General features: G+C 40.6%; 1 protein-coding gene across 6 annotated transcripts in view; it reads right to left on the bottom strand.

The window, feature by feature from the left end:
* The window catches only part of CEP350 (centrosomal protein 350), a 71,273-nt gene that overhangs the window by 41,626 nt on the left and 9,237 nt on the right, over nt 1-20,410 (bottom strand). For 2 of the 6 annotated variants that reach the window (XM_063406589.1, XM_063406591.1), the window contains exons 2-13: nt 17,562-17,647; nt 15,915-15,958; nt 14,852-14,966; nt 14,120-14,252; nt 12,545-13,161; nt 11,909-12,019; nt 9,389-9,502; nt 6,003-6,146; nt 4,538-5,193; nt 4,069-4,190; nt 1,738-2,789; nt 961-1,114 (exon numbers count right to left, since the gene is read on the bottom strand). In XM_063406589.1, coding sequence (XP_063262659.1) covers nt 961-1,114; nt 1,738-2,789; nt 4,069-4,190; nt 4,538-5,193; nt 6,003-6,146; nt 9,389-9,502; nt 11,909-12,019; nt 12,545-13,161; nt 14,120-14,252; nt 14,852-14,966; nt 15,915-15,958; nt 17,562-17,634 — 3,335 coding nt within the window. In that variant the 5' untranslated portion in view covers nt 17,635-17,647. The remainder of the gene's footprint in view (nt 1-960; nt 1,115-1,737; nt 2,790-4,068; nt 4,191-4,537; nt 5,194-6,002; nt 6,147-9,388; nt 9,503-11,908; nt 12,020-12,544; nt 13,162-14,119; nt 14,253-14,851; nt 14,967-15,914; nt 15,959-17,561; nt 17,648-20,410) is intronic. The other 4 variants (XM_063406590.1, XM_063406592.1, XM_063406593.1 and 1 more) reach the window with 2 other exon arrangements.

Below are 20,410 nucleotides of genomic sequence, written 5' to 3'. Positions count from 1 at the left end.
TGAAAGCCTGAAAGATGGATAACAACAATCCTGTCCAATTTTAACTCTTAAAAGCCATTTGACTTCATACCTGAACAATGTAAGAATGACTCAAAATGTGACTGCATTTCAGATAATCTCTGGGCACAGAGATATCAACTGCCAGAAACACGAGCAATTTTCAATAAAGGATTACAAAAGACTTGCAAAGAAGAGATGCTAATGCATCATACACTAAATAATACCAGCAGAAGAAAGAAGTTTTAATCAGAAAGAAACCATTTTATGCAACCAACATTTTCAGTGTGCAAAGTGCCTTTTAACTTCTTTTTTTCTGAAGTTAAGTATCACTGGTACAAACACACTCATGGCCCTCCCCAAGGTTCCCAAAAGATATAAACATAGCTGATTACAAAAAAGAGGGTCTTGGAAAATTCAGGAAGCCATGTAGTAGACATGAAGATCTAGGATCTACAGTCTTCAAATTTTAATCTGAACAAAAGCTTTTAAAAATTCTCATAGACAGTTTATGTATTCATTACTAAGTAAGCACTGAAGTGCTTACTGAAAGCAATTAGAGATTTACTACAAAGTTTTGAAGTACTGAAGGCATTTTCAGACTTATAAATAGCTTTTCTATTTTTTCTGAATTACAAGACTACTCAACTGAGCACTACTGCAGCCACACAAGCCAGAGAACTCATTTTCGCCAGACTACAAAGGATAACAATCTTGTCCAAAGCTACCTGTCCAGGCTAAAGAACAGCAAAAATTAGACAGGGAACAGGAATACTGGACTCTGTCTTAACTATGCTGGATGCTATATTAACTGCAAGGTCCTAAGAAGGTACTTCATCACTTTTACTGGTATAGTACAGCACAGCAGAAAAGATATCCAGAATACTGTGCAACAAATTTTGTATGAACTATCTTCTCTTGAATTCTGCATTTTTATTTTTCTAGGAAGTCTAACACAGTTACCTGAGGTCACGTGAAATCTTTTTGTCTGTTAAAGTGCTGCTTCCCTGCGATGAGACAAAATCATCCTCGTAAGAAGCCACGCTCTCCGGAGGGCTCATGGCAGGGAGCAAAGGGCGCAGGAGCGCAGAGCCGCCGTTCAGCCTTTCCTCAAACACTGGAGTGTGGAGAGAGAAGGGAGAGGACAAAAACTGTAACAAACACAAACATACACCAAATAGGCAACAGGGATTAAAATGCTCCCAAGCATGAGCTACAATGACTTCCTTTCCAACACAAAATCATCAGGAGAACAGCAGTGCAGCTGTCCCACGGCAGTTCTAACACAACACAGCAAGTACAGTCTTCCTCTTTCTGTAGATTATCAAATTCTTTACTTCATTAACATACTCCAACCAAAACGTTCTTGAAGAGTACAGTGATTTAGAGTACAGTCATATGCAGAAAAATTCATGCAATCATCTTTAAAGAAAATAATATGAAGGTAAAAAGAATCGAGAAGAACCACAAGACAAAAATCAACTTCTCAGAAAACATTCTTCCCCACAATGAGGAGCTCCAGGGCAGAGACAAAGTATTCATAAAAAGAGGAATAAATTTGTACAAAAACCGAAAATGAAACAAAGCATGCATGAGACAGTTGCAAATCGTGTCTTACACCGATTGACATTTGACACCTCTGAAAGCACATTCCTTAACTGTGAAGTATGAAGTGCACTGAGCAGTAAGACTGGAAAAACAGGAATTCACAAAAGCTTTGAGAAATGTTTCCATTTTTACCTTTTCCATGGAGTTGGTAATTCTTTGCAAAGATGTTGATGACACTGTGGGGACTTCCCTTTGCCAGCTCCTCCCAGGGCCCCTTGCTCTGTGTGTCACTTGTCTGAGTGAAAAGCGGGGAGTACCTCTCAGCTGCTTTCTGAAACTCCTTTATGGGCTCAAAAGCATTTCTCTCCCGAATGCAAAAATCCTTCTCTTTTAATGTCTCCAGCATCTTCAGTGGCAGCTGCTTGTGCTGGCCTCCCTCCTCTTCTGAGAGGTTTTCATCGCTCAGGAGAGGCCCTTCGCTGATGGAGTCGATGCTGGACTCGTGCGGAGTCACGGCTTTGCTCAGAGGATGTGCCTGGTTCTCACGCCCTGGGGAGTCCGTCTGCCTCTTGGAGAAATGTCCCAGGAGCCCTTCGTGCCTGTTAGCAGCAGGAGACCTCAATCCACGGCTGACCACGTCAGTAAGAGGTCTGATGGTCTCAGGGAGCTTTTTAAACTCACTAAGGTTGCCTACCCCAGGAAGGTTGTCATCAAAGGTTGTATGAGACACGCAGGCACCCAACATCCTTTGAATTCTGGCTGAAAAAGTATTTTCATTTTCCTCCCTCACAGGAGGACTCACAGCCTTTGCCCACCATCCCTCATCCTGGTTTTCTTGCATAAATTCTGAGTTCCACGTGCTACCATAGTTAATACCAGCGCCAGCCAACTTTTTGGCTTCAGTTTCAATCCTGCTAGAAAGGGAAGCAGCTGTAGCTTTCAAAGCTTCAAGGCGATCTAATTTGCTCTTATACTGGCTGGCAGAAGGTTTTACTAAGAGGTTTTCCTGTGCAGCAGCTGAATTCAGGTACGACTGAGGCATCAGGGACCCCACAGGGGCAGAATGGCTCCTCCTGCCTGCCAACATCGCGTCACACTCCTTTGACAGAAGCTCCATCTGCTCCAGACTCCAGTGCGGGGAACAAGGGCCTCCACTGGAGCCCAGCAGAGCCTGTGGGTGGGGGAGCTGGACCCTTGGGCTCAACCTGTCTGGCTGTACCCACGGAGGCTCCATCAAATCACTCCTGAAATGAAAAGTCAACATTTACATGGACAACTTACATGAGTATTGATTAACTTTTGATTAGTCTTAGATTAACGCATCATTGCCACAGATCTCATTTCAGGACAAAATACTTTTTGGTGGAATCAGAGGGGTGGGAAATGGGACAGTAAACAGATACATGATGTTATTTAGTGAAAAAAGCAACAAACCAAACAATGCAGCACCTCCCAAATCTGAAATGCCATTGATGGTGTACTCTTTGTCTCAGGGTTGTAACAAGCTGAAGTTTTTCACTGTCAGAAGGAAGTCTTTTCCAAAAACTTCCTGACTCCAAAAGGGAGAAATGTTTTTTTCCTTATCACTTGCCCATGTCCACAGCACTAGAACACCTCAAAAGTCCCCCCAAAAAACTGTCTCTGATTACTATGAAGGTCTCTGAATACTTTATGCAGTCCTGCAAGTCTCATCTCTCCTCTCTTATTAGCAATGACATTTTTTCTTTATAATGTTACATTAACAATATTTACTATACGGTTTAACTTTTTTATTCTACACACAGCAGTACATGACATTCCCACTGAGCTTCCTTGAACTTTTCCAGAAGGGAAACAAGTCTCATTGCACTTACTAAGTCAGAGTACAGATACTAAAGCAAGTACACATTTAAGAAGCAGACATTATTTATGTAGTTAAAAGTGAAGACACTTGATATTAAGGATATCCAAGAAACTTCAGGATTTTTACTTCCTTACATCTAAGTGTTTGATTAGGCACCCTGACTTGCAGTAAGAAAACTTTGATAATATGCTGAACAATTCAAAATTGGGAAAGCTGCATGAAAAGAAACAGGGCAAGGCTAGTTCCAAGCAGAAGCAGAGGTGTTTGGTACTTCATAGAGAGTAACTAATGGCTGAATCCAAGACAATAGATTAAACGGCAACACTGAGCAAATCAAGTAAGAAAAACCAACAGATACATTCATAGGATCAGCTTCTCTTGCCCAGTGGCAGAGGAAATAAGAGTGTCTCAATATGAAATACATATCCCACTGATGTCAACAAAACATTACCAGCAACCACCAATCACTTTACTTATTTACACACTTGCAAACCAGCCATAACCAGAATTTTCATATTGTTTCCTTCATCAGCTTCCTTTTACTGCGAGGAAAATGCTGTAATTGACATAAAGACAATGACTCTCACTGGAGCAGGATCTCGAGAGCCAAGGCTATTCTCACCCCTCAGAGATGAAAGCAGGAGCACTTTCCTCTCCCTCCCAAGGCCCTGTTTGCTCACCTCAGTAGCGGCAGCTGTGGTTCTGAAAGGGACATGTCACTGCTGGAAGACGCACTTGGAGGACGCTCTTGAGCCTTGTTTTCTTTGTCAGACTCCCCAGATGGCTGGTAACCAGGTCTGGGCTAGAGATGAAGACAACAGAAAAATGCATTTTCAAAACTGTGTCAGCATTTAGGAGCTCTTGCATCATTACAATTGAAAAGGCTAATATCCAGAATTCAGCTTCTCTTTAAAACAGAAAGATGATTTTCAGTCAACTTTCTAGTAGGCCTTGCTGGGTCAAAAAAGGAGCCACTAGCAAAGAGGCTGCACATTGAAATCACTATGTTTAAGCAAAGCTACACATTCGATTTGTTCTTTTTTCTTAACCAATAATCACCAGAACAGCACAAGTCACAGCCTCCCTAAACAAACGGTCTCCTATTCCTGCAAACAACTGCAAGACATTAAGTTAGTGAATCAGCTGTACCTGTGTTTCCTGCACTGTAGGCAGCTGAGGTGGCTCTTCTAAAAGCGTTCGTTCCAGCAAGAGTTTGGAATAGGTTTCCTGTAACCGTTTGGCTGCTGAAGGCTCAGGAGGAGGCACATTCTTCACTTTAGTAACAGCCTCCTTCTGCTTTCTGTAGAGCTCTTGGAGCCTTTTGTTCTTCTGTTCTGTTGCCTCTTTTTGTGCTTTCTTCTCTTCATTCTGCTTCTTCTTCCTCTCCTCCTGCTGCCTGATGATGTACTGACGAACCTCTTCACTGTCATAGTGGCGTTTCTTAGAGATCACCTGAGGCTCCTCACTGGCCGCGACCTTGTCCGGTTTCCTTTTGGTTGGACTGTGGCTCCTCGTATTTTGAATAGGCAAAACAGATTTTTGACTCTGCTTTTCCACATCTGTCTCTTGCTTTGTACTCATGCAATCCAACTGCAGGTCATCAAGAATCCCACGTATCTCCACGGGCAGGAAATCCTTGTTTACAGAGGCATGATCTTCTTGGTTATCACTTGGAAGAGCTGCTTCCAGTTTCCTCAGACTGGTCTCAGACCGTACTTTACTTCTTGACCTTTCAGAACTTCTTGAAGAGCTTTTACGGGTAACATCCAATCTAGAATCAGAACCTGTCCTTCCAATGCAGCCTGCTAAAGAATGAGACATCAAATATGTCAGGTAACAATCAAATTTGGGAAACAGCTGCAAAAAGCAGGATGAGGGAGGAGGGCAGATCTCACTGTAAACAGGTCTTTGCTTCATTCAGTGTCACAGTCTGAATGTGGCAACCTTTGCTCAGATTGAGCCCACACCCTTTCTACTCTTACCAGCCTCACCACCTCACAGGCATAAGAAGCACAGCAATTCCCAGCATGCTTTATTTGTCCTGCCTGAGATTCTGGATAAATTCTGAAAGAGGCTGGTGGAGGAATCAGTGAATATTTATGATGTACATGGATGACATCATACTGTATCTGGAAGAACCACAATTCCTGTTAAACTGGGATGCTCAATCACAGCTTATGGATTATGCACAGCACACTTGGAATATTCATCTGGCCTGTGGACCACTGCTAGCCATTCCTTTCCCTACTGGCTTCAGGAGGCAAAGACACATTGCAGCTGGTCCATTTTTTTGGTTGCAGCCTAGATCTCATCTTTTCCAGACACCCCAAGCACCCTTGCAGCACATACAACCCCTCAAGTCCCATGTGCAGGGACTGTGACACTACAAAAGTCCATAATGCACACAGCAACAGAGGTTATGCACAGGTTATGCAGCCGTGGTTGTGAGCAAAATTCCCTTCCCCACCACCCTCAGGTTAAAAATAGGAGTAATTTTGATAAGAAACTTCTGTGTCAGAACATTCTATCTCAGAAGTCTGCTCTAGTCTGCAGACACGCAGTGTTATATAATGAAGTAAAATGAAGTAAGTCCAGTGATAAAAGAACAATTTACCAGACTTGGCAGCTCTCTCTCGGCCTGTTCTGTCACTGGATACAGCTCTTCTGTCCTGTTCTATTCTGGGAGCTGGACCCAGGATCTTGTTTGCCAGCTTTTGTCCCTCCCGCCAGGAGGATGCGCTTATCACATAGTTTCCACCTGCAAAATAAAGAACAAATAAAAGTCAAGGTCTAGAGGATTTGCCATGGTATCAGAAAGAAGTACTCATTGCAGCCATTCATCATTTCTGTACCATGTAATTCTGTCTTAGTGGTACAGCTGCAGTTACACAAACAGTCAGAACGCTGATGTCCCAGTGTAACACCCAAAACACACTGCAGCACCCTAAAGCTCTGCAAAAACTGATTTTAAAAGACTGAGTTATGCAAGTCTAAAATGTACAAACACGCCTTACTAGGGACAGGGGTAATACTTCTAGAGCTGTTCACCACCACTCAAACAGGGAAAATAAGAAATACAAACATAAAAGCAACTAAATTGTTGTAATAAGAGGAACAAAAATAAAGGTGAGATATACAAACCCCTTAACCTTCCTATCAAAATAATATTAGCTAATACTGTAGGAAAAAAAACCCAAAACTACTTTAAAGGTTTTCATAGATTATTATTTGGTGAGATACATGTCTTGTGAGAAGTTAAAAAATATTGAGCAGTAGATGTTTTACACCAATGCTAACTCACTGTCCCTTAGCTGGGACTTCTGAAAACAGCTAAGAGTAAACCCTACTAGTTGGTACTTAATTCAAGGACAGCATACCTTGCAGGTGACAGAAACCAAATCAAAATGTTCTAGGATTATTTTACCATCCTACATCTAATTAAATGATAACAATTGGTTATGGTGGCATCTTTACCTACTATTGGGTAGATTAAATGATAGGTTTATTCAACTCGCCTTTAACACAATAACTCCTAATATTACTCTTTTTTTTTAAATAACGGCCTTTAAAATGCTCTGGAGAAAAACACAATATAAAAAAGAAAATTTAATTAGCTAATTCAGATAATTAATGATCTGTAAATTAATCAGACCTTTCAGGGGTATTTAATTGCTAGAAAAGTACCTAACTGGAATATATAATTTGCAGTTGATTTTTAACAATTCCATTTCAGGCTCTACCTCCAAGTGCTCTGCCTAAAGAAACCCAGCTACTGCAGCATGAGCTCACCACAGCCAAACAAAAAAGGCACTGTACTGGCCCCAACAGCACTTTGAAGACAGGATACCAACTATGTCAAGTGAAATCCAGCACAGCAGAGTAATTGTTTTGGCAGTCCCAGCCCTCAGTTTCTAACTCTCTTATTTTAACCTAGAAGTCTGCAGCCCACTACTACCCTCTGCTACCAGAACTCCTTGCCTGCATTGTAAATTATCAAGTATTTTACAAAAGAGCTGTCTCTTGAAACATGTCACTACAAGCCTCTTTGAAACAGAGGCATCAGCCAGAGGGGTTCTCCTGCAGAACTGACTGTTCTCAACTAGTTCTCTGTGTGTTTGAAGAGTGTAAAGTGTCATCTTCCACTTCAGGTCAGCTGTTTAACTCAAATACGCCAATGGGGCAGAATACGAGCCACAGCTATTAATAGCCTTGGCCATGGTAAGCAGTTTCTTACTGCAATGACTAGAGGAGGATGGACTAGCATGGATATGACACTTAGAGCTGGTTCTTGTCTTGCAGGGATTTCAGGCCATCATTTTCCACACATTTAATCCATTATAACAGGGGGTGGCTTTGTATGTAATGGAGGGGCTGGAGCTTAGAGCTGTCAACTCCCTTGAAGGCAGAGAGGATTTTGTCACAAGGGAGAGCACAGGAATGGGCACTGATCTCTCCGTGGCAACCAGTGACAGGACCTGAGGGAATGGCCTGAAGTTGTGGCAGGGGAGGGTTAGGTTGGGTATTAGGAAAAGATTCTTCATCCAGAGGGTGTTTGGGCACTGAACAGGCCCCCCAGGGAACTGGTCACAGCCCCAAGACTGACAGAGCTCAAGACGCGCTTGGACAATGCTCTCAGGCACAGAGTGGGACTGTGGGGCTGTCCTGTGCACTGAGCTCCTCTCTCACTTGGAACTGTCATAAATATATAAGACAGCTGAGTGGGATTCCTTAGGTAGGGACTGATCAGCATAGGAGCCAGCAAATCCATGCTGATCACTTGAAATATTAATGCTCTTTACTACAAAATACTCACAAGCAGGATTTACAGCATGCAGAAGCACAGGTTCATTCTCTAAAAATACTTTGTAATAATTTTTAAAGCTGCTCTTTTTTTCTTCAAAATGTTTACAGATTATGAGGCACTGTACATAAGGAGAAATATAAAACCCTAAGAGGGGTTCAAAAGGTGCTTAAACTTGCATATATTTAAAGAAAAGAAATTGCTCCGTGTGTGATTGCAGCCATAGCTACTCACTCTGCATGACAACTAAAACCAAATACGAAGCATATCTGGAAGTCTTCCTAACTCTTTTGCTGCCAATATCAAAGATTCATGCTGCTGGAAAATTAAGAAGCATTGACAGAATTCCACATGTGTTTAATTTTATTTTCTTCTATGAGGCACTGTTCTAGAGTAACCTAGAACACTGCTCGCATCATCTTCTCTAAATAATTTAATTGTATTTAATAATCAGTGGAATTGTCAGACAACAGTAGGGAAAAAAGTTGTCAGTTGGTAAAGGAAATAAACATTTCTTTAAAAATTCCAAGATTTGCAAGACTGGCCAGGGAATGTGTGTTTACATTCTTTCACCAAATGAAAAAGCCAGGAGTGGGTTAAGCCAGAACTGAAGGTGCAGAATAACAATAACTTGAAACGTGGAAGAACAACAACCAGAGAAGAACCAGGAGCATCCTGTTCTCTGCTTCCCCACTGAGAAATCATCCAAGAGAACAGCTTTGACTGCAGCCCCTCCTCACCTGACAGGAGAGTAACTCAGCAAGTCCCACTGGCACTGATTTAATGTCATGTCTCAGCATTGCTGACTGGGCCATGGGGAAGGCTTTAACCAGCTTCATCACAAGCTGAACAGAAATCCAGAGCAGAGCTACTGCTTCTTTTTGTCTACATTACCCTGACAGGTACCTAAGGATACCTCTTCCCACAAGAAACTCGTACTCCACAGCAGTTTCCTCAAGGTGCACACAGCAAATGGAAAGGCAAAAAATTAAAATAAACCACAAAAAAAGTCCACACAGCCACCAACCAACAACAAAACCATACACAACCCCCAATGCAGCAGAGTGTACAAATACACTATAACAACACTGTTGCACATCATAGAAGGCTTTTAAAGCAATACATTTCAGTTGTTCTTGAGACAAAACTCATGTCTGAAGGACATGTAACAGTCCTCCCTCTGCAGCAGAAATAATCACCTTGTTTGGACTCTGGACTTGACAATCGTGTCAGTTTTTGCACTTTCCGCACTGGTCTGGTGGCTTTCTTCTCTTTGTTTCTCTCACTAGATTTTCCTTTCAACGCTGAATCCTCTAAAAACAAACAAAAGCTGTTAAGTGATGTCCCACAGGGGAGAACACAGAATAACAAGCTTGCTTTAACATTTGAAAAACTGGAACTCAGAGAAACACAATAGAATTCACAGACTTTCCCAGATTATATACCCAGATTAATGACTTCCAGTCCAGCACTTTAAAATCCTCACATCATGGGAATTTTGAGTCAAGGTCTGTTTACCTGCACTGGAAGGCAGTGAAGCCACAGCAAGGCCCTACAAGATCTTTACAAAGTTAATTTTCAATTCTAAAAGAAACGTTAGCAGTTGAACATGAACATGTTGGTTCTCTTCTGCCACAGACACTACATTTTAGTGCTGTGATGTTCCACAAGGACATGTAGCTCCTGAACTCCTGAAGGGCTGCTGCTTCCACATTAATGCATGACAGCACACTCAGCACATCAGGAACTCTGTGGCCACTGTTACCACTGTTTTCTGGTTCCCCTTGTCTAAAGAATGTGATCGGACAACATGAAACAACCAAGATGCAACCCCCCATGGACAGACCTGAAGCTTTATTTAGATGCCAATGCAAACATTTACAGCCCCTCATTTCATGTGAATCCGCTCTCTGATGATGTCCATAGGAAGCATCAGAGGCAGAAGAGAAGGTTATATTTCAAAGATGTAGGAATGGAATTTTAGGAATCTTTCTCACCCTCAGCACCCTTTCCTTACAAATTTACTAGCTGCCTTTAAGGCTGACAAGAAGAGCAGGTAAGACAATCAATGCACTGAGTACCAGAGGCCTCAGTGACTGCATTTGCAGAAAGTTAACTTCCTCCTCACCTCTTTCAGCAACAAACAGCCCTTTCCTGACTCCAGGGAAATACAGGCTGCTTCCCACACTGCTCCCATTACAGCAATTTTGCTCTAGTACGGCAAATCCTGAACATCTTTGAGACAAAATTACTGGAAACTTGGGGTCCATACAATATCCTTTAGCCTAACTGCTATACAACAGTTAGGTCTACACTCACACATAAAAACCTTTTTGTTGTAAAGAACAGTATTGCTGTAGATATCAGAGATGTAACAGATTATTTCAGCACTAGAGAGCCAAGAACAGTTCTGATACAACTGACTGTACACACCCCAAACACCACATGCTGTAAATCTAATACAGAAATAACACATGGATAGATAATCTGACAACCTAAAAATACATTTACAGTATATATTATGTGCAGCACCAGTGTTTGTTTACTAGCAATCAGCTATTCAGCATAATCTTTTCAGCTCAGAAAGGAGACACATTCCACAACAGCTGTTCCACACATGGCACCAGGACAGGAGTGTGGATCAACACACACACAGCTCATTCCTTCTGTAGGCACTGGACATATGATCCAAATGCCTTTGAATTAGATCTCTTCAACAAAGATTTTTTAAAAAAAATTAATTTCTATAAACAGCTTGTTATGTTTGCCAAAACTAAATGTAAATAAATGCTAGTGTAGATTAAAAGTCTGTGGAAATTTGGTATTAATTTCACAGACTGATCTGAACAGTGTACTTGCAAAATAATTTTGCTGAAAAGGAGCATCTCTTCATTCTGAACTATGTTTTTTTGAGTGATTCCATAAAAAGTCCTCAGTAACTTATTGGGTTGTACAAGGAAAAAAGACAAATTGGTTTATTACTACACAGACACCTACAGATTTAAATCTCAATGCATTCTCCTTCAGCCTTAAATGTTTTGAGGAAAGAGAAAAGTTATTCTTAATAAGTAAGCTCTTACATTGCAAAACTAGAGGTTCTCTGGGGATTTTGTTCTCCATTCCCTTCCATTTTATTCACCTTATCTCTTCCCCCTCCTCCAACTCAGTCAGTCAGAGGCAATTCAAGCTTACAGCACTCCACTGTAACCAGCCTAGCAAATAAAAAAAGCACACTTGGGCATCCTACTCCAGCTCACCCAGAGAAAAGAGCTGCCAATGGTACTGCGGTTTTCCAGAGTGAAAGATGAATAAAGGTTGTGTCTTGGAGCAGCACATTTGGAAACAGAAACTAAAAGTGGATTTTGTCCTTTTAACCAGGAAATTGTACTCATTCATGTGAACGTGTATAAAAAACACACAAAATTAAACAAAGTTATTCTAATGGAGACTTTCCTATTGTCCTGTTTCAAAGAAATGCCCTTACTTGATTCTTTTCAGTACTGGTTTTCTATTAAAAGTATTTGAATGAGAGAATGGGGAGAAGGACTTATATTGTTGTTTTAGTGTTCAGTAAGTTATTCCTCCTGTAGAGAGATGTACAATATATTTAACACTCACTTCAATTTTTTGTTTCCATGACTTTGTAGACTTGTACAAAATATATTTCTCCGCCTCTTGGAGAAGGTTGTGTGGCTGAATCAATTCCACCTGAGGCTCACCTTTTAACTGGAGTGCAATATCCCTGTACAGCTCCCGACTAATACGGAACTCGTCCGTGTGCCAGATCTTTCCATCTGGAGCGTGAATCCTTGTTTCAGCAGGATTGAAACCTGGAAGTAAACGATTGAAGGGTTTAAAATAACTCCATAAAATGTAAATACAGCTCTGTCAGGGTGGAAGGGATGGGAAACTGCTAAGCAAAAAAAGGAGCTATGTGCATTTCTAGCGCTAAATTAGGGGAAAGCAGTACAGCAATCTGCCACTTGCTCACAGTTGAAAAACAGCAGACTGGGTGAGGAAACGATTATTAAAAATGTGGAAGGCTTTCTCAATCAATACAATGTCACTAAGTTCTGAGACCATAAAAAATTATTACAATCAACACAAACACCAAGACAGAGACCTTCTTTTTATAGTAATTCTAAGAAGAGACAGGAAAAATTTCAAAGGAATTTGCACTTGTGTAAATTAGCAAGAATTTCTTTTTACTTGTGATCTGTGATCAAACCATGTTAGTCACCCCCATCCTGCCCAAAGAGAACTATGAGCCAGGTCCATGCTTTGAAACGTTTCTCAGTGGATTGAGCTTTGCTCCCTCACCCCGTGCAGCAAGGAGGGGATCTGCACCTCCGTACCTCTGTATGACGGAGCAGCAGGCACAGCTGTCACCTTCCTGACCTTGGGAGTCACCGTGTTCTCCACATTAGTGACCACAACAGGTTGCTCAGCATATCCCAAGTGCTTTCCTCTGCTGCTGAGCTCCTCGGAATGCTCCCACTGCTTTCGGATCCTCTCCTTCAGCTTCTCCAACTTGGCATCGTGCTGCCGCTGTTTCAGGATTTCCAGCCTGTGAGCACTGCAAATACTCGTGGCAGAAGGGGAAGACACTTTCAGTTCACTGTCCTGGGACGTGTTACTCTGAGAAGCTCTAGGGCTGCTCTCATCTCCCCTGGAGCCACTGTTTTTTTCTTCTTCCAGTCTTGGAGGTGCTGCAAGCCTAAGAAAAGCCTCGTTACTCTGCAAGGCCTCGATTGTTGGTCGGTCGTTCAGGTACCTCACGACGGTCTCGTCTGCAGCAGGAGGGAGGGGGCTGTCAAGGCTTCCGCTGTGCCGATCCCGCTCGTCCCGCTCCTGTGCCAGACAGGCTGGGAGTTCACTCTTCCCTTCTGCTTCACTCAGCTCCAAACCAGACAGCAGCTGCTTGGCCTCAAGCTGGCTAGAACTGTGATAAGACAGAGAACCATATATATCCCTGAGGTAACAGAAGGGGAAAAAAATTCACCGTCAGAAACACAAATGTAGGACCTCCAAACTCAGCAATCAGCACATTCATCAACTAAATTAATGACTTCTTCTACCTTGGCTCCACTTTAAAGGCAAGTTCTTTTGAAGTCTGACCACCACATTTAATAGTGCAAGTCCCAAAATAGAAAGAGACTTCTGTTCAAAATTTTGTTTGCTGCACTCTCTGTCTGAAAAGAACTATATATAACGTTGAAGACTAGAAAATCAGCAAGCAATAATGTCACCCTTCAATTTAAAAGAGAAAAGCCTTAAATAACAAATATAGAACTTAAGAGAAGTATAGTTAATACATGAGCTACTCAATTAACACTCTCACATGTAACAAGGAGGATCACCTCACAGCTGCTGAAGTGGTGGAAAAAGAGACTAAAACTTAGATGTCAGGATAATAATCATGTTCTATGGCCTGCTCTGTGTTCCGTGCCACTTTTGTTCCATGAGAAGCCGTTCTTGTGTGACTTTGTCACACTCACAAAAACAGAATGTATCTTTAGTACTAACCCTAGTACTACTAGTACTACTCTTGCTCCACACTGTGTTGGTACCACATTTGGGAACATATGCTGAAGAACTAATGAAACAAAGCTGGAAAAGCATAAGGAAACAGTCTTTTTGGTTCTTATTACTGAAACTAAAAACCTATCAAACCCATAAGGTCACTAATGCCACAGCCAGACCGCTTGATGACCTGTCCCCATTTCAAAACAGCTGACTTTAAACTCCCATTCGCTGAATAAAAAGTAAATTTGGAATATTTCCTAAGAAGTCCAACACCACATGCTGTCATGTTGGTTGGTGATGGGAGGAAGCAAACCAATTTTTGAGGAGTTTACAAAAACACCACTATTAGCTTCAATCTAATCTTAGTATGCTTTTCTCCAATAGTCAGCTGTCCCAGCACTAACCTGTAGGAAGCCAATGGTTCACGGAATTCCACACGACTGCATTTTTTCACATTGCTTTCCAGAGTGGTTGCTCGAAGAGGGCTGCGTGAGGACTTCTCCTTGCTCGATTTATTTTGGCTGGAGGACCGGGAACCTGATGCAGAAAACAAAGAATCCTTTATGTATCTACCTCTCCAGAAAGAGAAAGCTCCTGGGGCTGAATGATTGACATAGTTTTTCTTGGATTTGAGCAGCTCTCTTTTAACAAGCTTTCAACAACTAGGGGCAAGGCAGTAAGTGCTTGAAACAATGCTCATACTTAAAGATTAATTATAAGTAATTAAGTCTGTGAAATTGGCTGCATTGCCACTAGAGGTCGACCTGTCTGTTCTTCAGTAGCACACAACCAGAATGCTCTTAGTATAAAATGAGGGCTTATTTCCTCTAAGCAATTGCTGTCCTTCAGTCAGATAACAGAAGCACCAGATTCAGCAAACTTCTTATCAGAGTGGGATAAGCACTGCCCACTCACAGCATGAGGCAGGTCCTGCCACCCCCTCTGCCCAAGTGACTGGGATTGAACACTCTCCTTCCTAAGCCCAGTGAAGGAAACAGCAATTTCTCCTGCACAATTAGAGTTTCAGGAGTAAAGACCAGAGGCAGCAGACAAGCTGGGGGCAGGGAGAGCCCAAGCTTTCCCAGAATGCAGTGGCTTTACGCTGCCTTACAGGTTCTCTCCTCAATAATACATACCCTTCCTGCTGCTCTTCCTGCTGGCACTAGCAGAGGGCTTCTTGGCATCCATGACTGAATCGAACACAGCCGTGCTGGTGGGAGCTATTTCCAATTTGTTCTCTATATGACGTAGCTAGATTTGGAAAATAATGCAAATTAGAACACTGTTTTTTATTTTTAAGCTACATTTTTATTTCCCCCACAACATGACCAATTTTTCCTTTTTCATGATGGATCAAACTGCAGGCAAGGGCAACTTCACAAGGCTGACATTGCAAAACTGTATGGTCTTATGGCCAGAAACTACTATTAAGTTTTGTTTAATAAGATTATCTGAATTAGGTTTTATTGCATAGTTTTGTTCCCTTAAGTAGGCTGTTTTGAAAAAATTAATAATAACATGCCATTCACAGACCTAATGCTTGGCTGGAATAAAATATTAATTCCACTTGGAAAAAAATCTGTAAGTATTACAGAATAAAATTTCTGTAAGTATTACCCTTATAAATGGAGCATGATACGAATTCCACATGTAAAACCCCCGCTGACGTTCAGCTACAAAGAAGAAAGGGGGACAAGGCTATGGGAAAGAGCTGAATTCTCAGAAAACCTGAACTGCTTGGCCTCACTGAAGCCAGGCTTTAGAAACTACTACATCATCTTAAGCATCTAAGTTATTTCTCACAGAAATCCAGCAATCCAAATGTTTGGAATGGAAAATTATTAAATACACTGGTGTTGCCCCAGTTTCTGACTGGTTTTAGTAAGCAGGGTAGAGCTATTTTTCTGCGTTTCTAGAAAAACATCACATCATCACTTTGTTAAATAAAAAGGTATTACTACTCTCCAGACTAAGCTTGCTGGGGCAAAAGCTTCTCCTTGTGTGGAGAAAATGTTTTCCAAGATACAACAATGTTCAACATTCGCATACTCCAACAGCTTTGTGCTACCTACAACTTGTTAAAGAGTAAAATAATACTTTGGTTAAAGCTTTTGTAGCCACTAACTGATTTGAAAATGAGTAAAAAAAGCCCAAACCAACAACCCCAAAGGAAAAAAAAAGTTTAAAAATGGTACTTACAGCAGCCTTAGTCTGAGAAAAAGAAGCCCATGCTGCAGTTAGATCTTCCAGGGCAGAAACAAAGAAATTACTTTCTCATTAGTACATGAAAAACAATGAAATAAAATGTTGCTTCAAAACAATTTTCACACACTTGCTAATCAAGTTCTTTTCACAACACAGCTCCAGCCTGTAAATCTCCTCTATGAAAGACTGCTATCAGTCAAGGCTCATCTTAGCAAATTATAAAGTATTTAATGTAACATATTACAAGTTTACTAAGCTAGGTTGAATGCATGATGACACCTGGAATCAAACCTACCGCATATAATAGAAGATGTTTAGAAGATAAAATGAAGCTGGCTATCTACCCCAACATAAATAATTTATATTTTTCTATTATACTATAGTTTAACTACCTTTTTTTTCCCCTTCCATTTTCTTCTTCAGTAAACTAAGCATGAGCACATGGACATTGAAAGACTGTACTCAAAACCCAAGCTCCAACCAGCAGAATTATGAACAGTAATCTTTCTGAACTGTACACCCTACAAACAAAACAGAAATAATGTTTGTGAACAAGCAGGAGGTACTAACCCAATCCTTATAATCTAAACAGACAGCACCTACTTTATAAGCAATTGAGCTCAGGAGGATGTAGTAGTGTTTTCCTCTATAAATATTTACTTCCCCAGTTCCCCTCTTCTTTTGTTTCTAATGGTTTTTAAAATCTAATGGTTTATAAAACACAACATCTGTGTGTCAGAACCATGCAGAGTAGTAGTAACAGAGAGCTGAAAGAAATAATCTCTTCCTTATAGTAAAAACCTGCCAATTTCATTTCAGGCAAGATGCAACAATGCAAAGGAAGAAGGTTAGGGAAGCAGCACAGAAATAATTTTGCTTTGACTTCTAGAGGTGGTGCTTCTTGTCCACAGAACACTACAGCTTCAAAAAGTTGGTAATTTTAAAAGAACCTGAACATACCACAGCAAATAATCAGCAATAATGTTCTCTTACAGATAAAATAATAACCTTTCTCTACTTTCAAAATAATTTCTGGAGTCCAGTTTTCTAATACTGGACATCATATGATTGATCTTGAACCACAGGCTTAGCATGTGACTCAGCTGCTCTACAGACGAGACCTTTCTTCCTTTCAGGGAATTATTGTCATTTTAAATTTTTCTGCCCCTCCTTTGCTAAATTAGTGCAATCTTACCAGTAAAAAGCTAAACGATTTCTCCAACTAAGGGAGACAAAAGTGCTGTAAAAGTCATCCTAGTGGAGATGCACTGCTGCTATTCAGTGTCTTCACCACTCTGGAACTGAGTGATGCTACAGACTAATGCTTCCTCACTTCCTTCAAGAGCCAACAGTTCCCAATTTCTGTTCCTGTGTTGCTCCTCCTCTACAGCACTTCAAAAAATCTGTCTCTGTGCCATCTTGGCAACCATATCCCAGGCTGGCAAGTGCTAATGCAGATCAGCAAATACTCTGGAGATCAGAGTACAAAACTGCTATCTACAAAAAGGAAGCCACAGAACACATGCTCTTAGCTCCCAAACTAAGGCAGAAGAATGTTTCTGGAACAATTCCACAATGTTTCAGACAACTCATGACAAAATATCTCCCAGAACAAGGCAGCAGAACAGAGAAAATCCTTACCTCTGGTAGAATCCTTGCTTTGGTTATGCCTCGGATTTTGTAGAGGCACTTCATTAGACTTGTTGCTCCACATTGTGTCAATTTACCTAAAAAGAAAATTAGTCATGTAAGAATTGAAGAGATATAAAGTAAAAGCAAATGTATCTTAGTCTAGAGAGAACATAACCTTGATCATTATGACGAATGTCCACCTCATCTGATGACTTCAAACCCTCATCATGAACAAGGTCAGATAACCAGCATGAAATCACAGATGTGGTCACAGCTTCCTGCAGAAACCATGTAATTCCATGGATAAAGAAGGGCTTGATTTTGTTCTCTGTCATAAAGAAATACCAGCTTGATAAGAGGAGGCCTAGAGGTGGAAGTAATTTAAATCAGAGTAACAAGTATTGCAGCAAGAATGAAGAGGTCCTCACTGGACCTGCACACAGCCCTAACAGAGACAGCACCACATGGGCTGAACCTAACAACGCTTGGGGAAAATCCCCAACTCCAGAAGCGACAGGACGAATGTGCCACCGATGTGTGTAGAGGGAAAAGGCACAGCAGAACTGCGTGGCAGGACACTACAGCCAGGGGAAAAGACAAGGCTGGTGCCACTGCTGTTCTCCTGTGAACTTCAAAGGTAACACTCACAGCGAATCTATAATTAACGTGTGAACTCCCTGCCACTATCACCAAAGCAGTTTTTATAAAGGAGAAAAGGAAAAAAACAACCAAACAACAAAAAAAGGACAGAGCACGTGCTTACTGAGCTGTCTTCATAACGCACTGACAACATTTCTGGTATGGAAAGAAAAAATCAGGTGACCACAGAATTCCAACAGGAAGTTCTAGACCTTTGAAATAGTCATAAAAATATATTTTCCTCTCTCTTCTTTCAGGAGCTCCCACATGTAATTTTCCTTATTTTTTAATTACTGAAAATTTCTTTTGCTCTCACTTCCCTACACTGTGTGCCACATAAAAAGGAATCAAATACAAAGATCAATCTTCTGGTAAAAGCAGACCAAAATTAACACTATCTACTACTTACTGAAACAGATTTTTGCCCGTATATTTTGTGACAAGGACTTTTATCATACATGGTTTTAAGGATACTCACAATGACCAGGAGTAAAATTTGGTCTCACATTCAGTCATATATCCTGTATTTACAGCAGTAAGGTATCCCAAAAAACTGCTCTTATGCCCCAGGAAAAACTATCAATAACAAGAACACAGGTCTTCAAAAGACTTTTAGTTGTGACTTTCTTTGATGAGTCCAAGAGTTTGAAAGAGTGAGGAAAAGGCATGTAAGCTTATATATGTAGGTACAAAAACACAAGTCCACAATAATGCAGAAATTCTAGAAAGGAAGGGTGCGTGTGTTAGTTTTTAAGTATCCAATAGTTATGGGCATCAAGCCAAGAGTAGTTAGAAAATTCTGCTACTAGGACAGGTGGTGAAGAGCTCATACATGCACAACAGCACTTTGAGCCTCACATCATTCACGCTGTAAATCACTGCCCTGCCCTGGAAATCACCCAGCTGATCCTCTCCATCATTGGAGAAAAGAGCTGTTGGGCTAGAAATGTAGAAAATAAATATTAATAGAAATGAGGGAATTTTCCATAGAGAACTGATTGTGAGATCTGCTGAAAATACTGTATCATACCAGTATCAGTTTCTTGCCCAAACACATATGTAACAAAACCTACTCAATATGTAAATTTAGCATATGATAACTTCTGGACAAGCAACCATCTATTAAAGGATTAAATATCCATCTTTGTGTAATTGCTTGGGATTTATTCTTATCATTAGAATTATTAGTATAGATAAGAAAACTTAATCAGGGACTATAATTGTTCTTTTTATTTTATACGTACAAATCTATATAGTTTATTTTAGGATGCCTTGCAAATGTAGAATTGTAATACACTCTGTGTATTCCTTAAATCTATATGAAAAGTGCCAGATTAAACAATCTGAAATTGCTTGTTAATAGTGTGAAAAAGGCATATTGTATATGTGGCTCTATGCAGATATTTACTATATGTAATCTGATAGATAGAAAAGTTATACTATATTAACATTAGAATAATGTGGTGAATGTAGTTTTGTAATTAACAATAAGTTATAGTACAATAGAAGCTGTGTATGTGTGTTATACTTTTTTTGCTCAAGAAGAAAAATTCCTCAGCAGAGAGATAACATTCACAGAGGCCCCTAAACCTTACAGAGGCCCCTAAACCTTCTAGTGAAGAAGAATTTATGGCCTCTTATCCACAGAACCCAACTTTCTCAAGGACGTATGCTCTCATGCGTTCTTTTAATTAACAGAAAGCTTTTGTGACAAGAAACAGCTGAAAATTACTTGTTTTACGTAAGATATGAATAGTCATAAACTGAAGGCTTAAAAAAGAAGACTTCTCTTTGTTCTGGGCCCTTCTCCTTCCTAGCCTTTGTCTGGGAGGGAGGGGGGACAAAAGCCGGGGCTACCTTCTTTGCTCTTGTTGTCTCATTATTTGTCCTGTCTCTGAAAACTTTTTTTAAACTTTTATTATTGTATTAATATTTTTGTAACCAATTTTTATTCTTTATTAAATATTCATAAATTTCAAAAACGAGTGATTGGCGTTTATCACAATAGCTTTCATCCTGACACTAAAAACTGCCAGTCTGAGGTGAACAGAACTCATTCAGGCAGTGAAACACTTTAGAGAACAGCTTATATAGTGCACACGTGTGTGAGAATAACACACACTGAGTTATTCCCACAGGTGTGTGCTGGGGATCACCAGTGGTCAATAATTCTATCTTAACTCCTTCAAAAGTCTCTAATGCTCCTCAATAAAAGGCCA

This window comes from Prinia subflava, chromosome 10, assembly GCF_021018805.1.
Source record: "Prinia subflava isolate CZ2003 ecotype Zambia chromosome 10, Cam_Psub_1.2, whole genome shotgun sequence".
Lineage (NCBI taxonomy): Eukaryota > Metazoa > Chordata > Aves > Passeriformes > Cisticolidae > Prinia > Prinia subflava.
This window is presented reverse-complemented; position numbering and strand designations above follow the sequence as displayed.